This window comes from Nicotiana attenuata, chromosome 1 (genome assembly GCF_001879085.1).
Source record: "Nicotiana attenuata strain UT chromosome 1, NIATTr2, whole genome shotgun sequence".
Taxonomy (NCBI): domain Eukaryota; kingdom Viridiplantae; phylum Streptophyta; class Magnoliopsida; order Solanales; family Solanaceae; genus Nicotiana; species Nicotiana attenuata.
In genome coordinates, this window is record NC_031989.1 from 110,401,930 (window position 1) to 110,406,948 (window position 5,019).

At 46.2% G+C, this 5,019-nt stretch overlaps 1 protein-coding gene across 1 annotated transcript; it reads right to left on the minus strand.

The window, feature by feature from the left end:
* LOC109239587 (lysine-rich arabinogalactan protein 17-like) lies at positions 215-3,247 on the minus strand. The gene is made up of 2 exons (XM_019406174.1): positions 2,808-3,247; positions 215-314 (listed from the first exon to the last, which is right to left on the minus strand). The coding sequence occupies exons 1-2, from the start codon at positions 3,245-3,247 to the stop codon at positions 215-217; spliced, it is 540 nt and encodes a 179-aa protein (XP_019261719.1).

The window sequence follows — 5,019 nt, forward strand, 5'->3', positions numbered from 1 at the left end:
CGCACAAGTATGACCGCGGACTGCGCAGCTTGAACCATGACAAATGTTAGCTCTCTGAATCTCTCTTCCGCGGACCACACAAACTGGTAGTGCAGCCTCGGAGCCTTCACCGCGGACCCCGCTATGTGTACCACGGCCGCGTTGCCTGAAGCCTAGTTTTGCCATCTCTCTGAATCTACCTAGTGCGGACCGTACAAAGTCGAATGCGGCCGCACTAGGCCTTTTTGCCCTTAGTTTGCCCTGTCTTTTGTACTTGAGCAAGTTTTACTCCTTTTGAGCCGAACTTTGACATGTCGTCACTTTGTTGATCAAACCTGCAAACAAGTAGACTTATGAGTCTTTTGGGACTATTTTTGTAACAATTAATAACCAAAGCGTAAGCAAGAAGGAGCATAAAATACTACAAAATCCCTAGTTATCAACTCCCCCAAACTTAAGCTTTTGCTTGTCGTCAAGCAAACAAAATAAGACCCATCCCTTAAGGTAAAATCCAAGAATTTCCAGCTATCCTAAAGTAACCTCAACAAGCATCAATTGGGACTAACAATTGCCCTCAATACGGATGCATCATTAACAACATTTGACCTTTGAAAAACCATGGATCAAGCGTGACACAAGAGCATCAAGAGTTGACTCATTACATCAAAGAACTCTCTCAATTACTTTGGTCATTGTGGAACCCAAACTCACACATCCTCAACTCTTCCTAAACAAACCTCACCTTTTAGAGTATTGGCACACAAACCGAGGTTAATGGGAATTCACTCATCTCTCTCAAGAAAAGGTCACAAGTCCGGCTCTAGGTACCATATGCTTGCCCCTTATGTAAGTATCCACTAATGTAAGTTTCATTCAACTCAAGATCATATAGGGCTTTTGTGGAGTCATTGTGAAGGCTTTTGGTTAGGGTAGGTCATGTTTTGTTCAAGTGGGTTCCATCTTCCCTTAAACACTTCTTTTGATTCATTTGGCACAATTCACTTGACTCTTTGAGCCATTTCACCTCTTTCTAAGGGGTTAGAGAGACACATTGTCACTCTTTCTTATGCATTTCAAACCTTTTCTCCTTTTTCAACTTTCCACACCTTTCTTTCTTTTATTTTTCTTGAATCCCTTTTTATTCTTTCTCTCATTGTGCATTCTTTTTGTCTTTTTGCTTTTCTTTCTTTTTCATTGCCTTTCCTTTTCTTCATTTTTGTGCCTTATACCACTTTGTTGTCATCTTCGTCTCTCCCCCAAACTTATACTTTTACCATGTGCTCAAGGAAAGATCGGGTGCCAAGAGAGGGTATCTTTTAGAACGGGTATAGGCTTGTAACATGGTTCTTGAAAGAAAAAGGTCTAAGGCTCAAAAGGGGTTAACTAGGGATCATATCATTGGTAGGCTATGGAATTTGTTCAGCTATCATTTGGATCAAGGAGAGCCTATAATCACTTCTCAAGTCAAATTTCACTTAAGATTTCGCCTCAACAAACATTCAGGGCAAGTTCTAGATCAATGGCCCGGGACTTGGACTCGCAATTCGATTTCTCACCACACAAGCTAGGGGATTGCTAAAGACATAGAGTCAGGGGCCCACAACAACCTTAGATATGATTTGAGCACACAATGGTCCCGAAAAACCACTTGATGATTATCGGCCAACGCAAGAGTCTCAAGGCCACAACTTTCACCATCCTAAACACAACATTTTGTCTTTGACCATGGGATCAAAGGCAAATGTGCTAGGCCCAAGTGAAGCTTTGCTTGAGGTACCCTTAACTATAAACTACCAAAAACAAAAACAAAAAACGGACTCAAACCCTTAAGAAGGTTGTCACGCCATCTATCATTGGGAAGAGCCACCCGGTTCACACAATACTCCACCTTTGGAAAGAACCGTGGCATTAAAAAAACCAAAGGCTTATTAAAACGTCCAAAACAAAAAAAAAGGCTACGAGCCTATGTAAGAAGCTAAAAATGAAATTTTTTTGCGAAAATAGAAAATAGAATGAATATGTACAATAGGGGAATGAATATACAACGGGGGATGAATATATACAATAATGTAACTTTATATACAGACCAAATGAAAGATAAAAAGTGCGATAAAAGTAACTAAAATGTAAGAATATATACAGACCAAATGAAAAATGAAAGAAAGCATAAACTAAATCAGTATATATATACAGTCATCCATGGAAAAAAAGTAGGGCACACCCCCTCAAATAAAAGCTGGCATTGTCCCCAATGCCAACTAAAGCAAAATAAGCACCAAAAAATATAAGGAAAGGATATGAAGACTCCCTAAGCCTCGTCCGTCTGCATAGGATCATGAGTGGTCCCTGGGTCCTTGGTATGCTCGGGAACCTCAGACTAGTTCCCGGTATCCTGCTGCTCAGCTGCTGGGACTGGGGCCTGGACCTGGACAGGCTGAATATCAGGGGCATCCTGTGGCTGACTGGAGGAGGCCTCCGGTGGGTCCGCCAACTGGATGATCGCCTCATCTGCACTGGGGAGCTTCCTCTTCTTCCTTGGAAGCCTTTGTGTCTGCTCCCGCTGTGGCTCTGCTGCTGGTACTGCTGCTGGAGCTGGATCCCCAAATAGAAAGTCTAAAGGCAGTGAGTCTGCCTTCAGCTTGTCCACATCTGCTCTAAGCTCCTTCACAGACTCCTTGGAAGCCCGTATTTTTCGCAGTTTCTTGTGCTCCCTGGCAAGCTCCTTCTGAGCCTTGCCATGTGAATCCACTGCCTTAGACAAGGCCGTCTGAGTACTGATAATCTTTTCCTGGTTCTCCAGGAGATTCTTCAATGTATCCTCAATGGACTGTGGAATCTGCGCTGGCTGTGGTGCCGACTGAGCCGCAATAGAAGAAGACAATGTGGGCAACTTGGATGATGCAAGTGACATCCAGTTGTTCAAGCTATGCAGTGTCTGGCTCAGTTGGTGGGCAGTGATAGGATGGGCCCGGGAAGATGGAATCCCCGGGCTAGCTGAAGTAGAGGGACCAGCAGTAGAGGAAGGTCCGGGAGGCATGTCAGCGACCGTAGAGGCAGGCTCAGTGGAGATAGGCTCAGTGGAGGGCTCTATGGATGGCTCTACCACAACCGGCTCTTCAGACTGGCCAGTTGGGGCAGAGGGAGGTGGCTTGTAATTCTTGTCCTTGGGGTTATCTGGCCCCTTTAAACTGTACCATGAAAATGGAGCCACAGGTTTTACTTTGACATCAAAGGGTTTCTTCTCCACCTTCAGGTCCCGGAAATACATAGTGAGGGTGTTGGGAAAAGGGTAGTTCCGGTCATGCTCAACCCTCACTGCAGAAATGACACGGGATCACATTGCCCACGTTGATAGGATAGCCCGCCATAATAGATGCAATAAGAACAGCCCGGGCAAGTGGAATAGTCTGATCATGGGTAGTGGGGTCAAGTTGACTGCACACGAAAGTCAACCACCCCCTAGCCTCAAAATTGAGAGTCCTCCGAAGTATTTTGGTCCCTGCTTGCAACCACTCTGGAACAGTACCCGGGATTGCCAGGTATGAAGCTAACCACGGACGAACCTCTTCGCCCATTGCCAACTTTTCATTGTAAAGGGTTTCATCTTCTTCGTTGAACCCCAAGTATTCATTGATTGCCTTCCCAGTAAATACCACATTTTTGTTCCGCACTTTGGTCACTTTAGTACCCTTCAAGATGTGGGCCACATTGCTATAGAACTCCTTGACCATATGCTCATTCGCCTTCACACAATCATCCCGAAAATGCTCCCAACCCACTCGAGTTTGAAACTGTCTATGCACATTTGGGTGTAGGGGTAGAAGGTCTCGCTCAATAAAACTCCTCTCAAGAATCAGCTTTCGTAGTGGCCACCATTCCCTAAACTTGTGGAACGCTACCTGGCTGACGAACCTATCCTCCCAAACTGCGGGATTTCTAGTCCGTTCAATACCCCCAACTTGAGGCTCACCACCCCCCTGTACCTCTCTAGCACCTTGAACCTCCTCCTCGCCTCCTTCTGCACTCTCCCCAGACAAAGAAGCTGTGGGGGAGGTGGAGTAGTCCCCACTACCGGATGCCGAGCCCTCAGAGGACTCATGCACAACATTGATTGGCCGTCGGCTAGTGGGTGATTGTGGAGGAGTGTCATCAGTCAGTCTAAACCTCCCGGGCCAGTCAGGGACATGGGTTGGAATGGAATCTGAGGAAATATCCCGCGAAGGTTCGTACTCACTCCCCGATGAATGAGAAGCAGCCTTGTCTGCAACTTTAATTGCTTTTCTCAGTCTCTTTGTACTTTCCCGAACTTGGGGAGTGAGCTTTATCATCTTTTGCTTCCCTCCCCGGGAAGAGTCACCTCGGCCGGGTTGTTTTGCAGCTCTACCTCTTTGTTTGACCATTATCTGCAAGCACACACATCTAACATTGTTAGTCTAAGCACAGGCAGTGAAACAGATGAAAAATGAATTGCAGAACAGAAGCCCAAAAGTTGCAGGACATGTTGCAGACACAGTGCACCGCGGCCCGCACAAACAGGAGTGCGGCCGCACTGGAGGCACCACGGACCGCATAAAAGCCACCGCGGTCCGCATTGGGGCAGGGTCTAGAAAACCACCTCTCTGAATCTCCCCACCGCGGACCGCACAAAGTGGTATCGCGGCCGCGGTGGGCCAGCGCGGACCGCATAAAGTGCAATGCGGCCGCGCTGGGCACAGGTTAACTTTCAAGAACATGAGCACCGCGGTCCGCACAAAGTGATACTGCGGACCGCGTCAGGGCATGGCGGACCGCGCAAAGGCGACCGCGGTCCGCGGAGGGTGCTTAGCTCAGGCACTGAGTTAGGGTTTTAGTTTTTGCAATCTTGTTCAAATTTTTCTCCTAACTTGTCCCTACTCAATTGTACCCAGTTCAACAAGTTCACCAAACACACAAAATCCAACATTTATACTAACCTAAGCTAACAAATAGAAATAAGAAGAAGAAGCTATGGGCTACTGGACATGAAAATAAAATGAAATTATAAAATTAAACAAAGAAAAA

Coding starts and splice junctions, on each gene's coding strand:
- LOC109239587 (XM_019406174.1), bottom strand. CDS start 3,247: ATGTATTTCCGGGACCTGAAGGTGGAGAAGAAACCCTTTGATGTCAAA. Junction 315..2,807: donor CAGCCAGCGCAGATTCCACA/GTCCATTGAGGA, acceptor ACTTGTTTGCAG/GTTTGATCAACAAAGTGACG.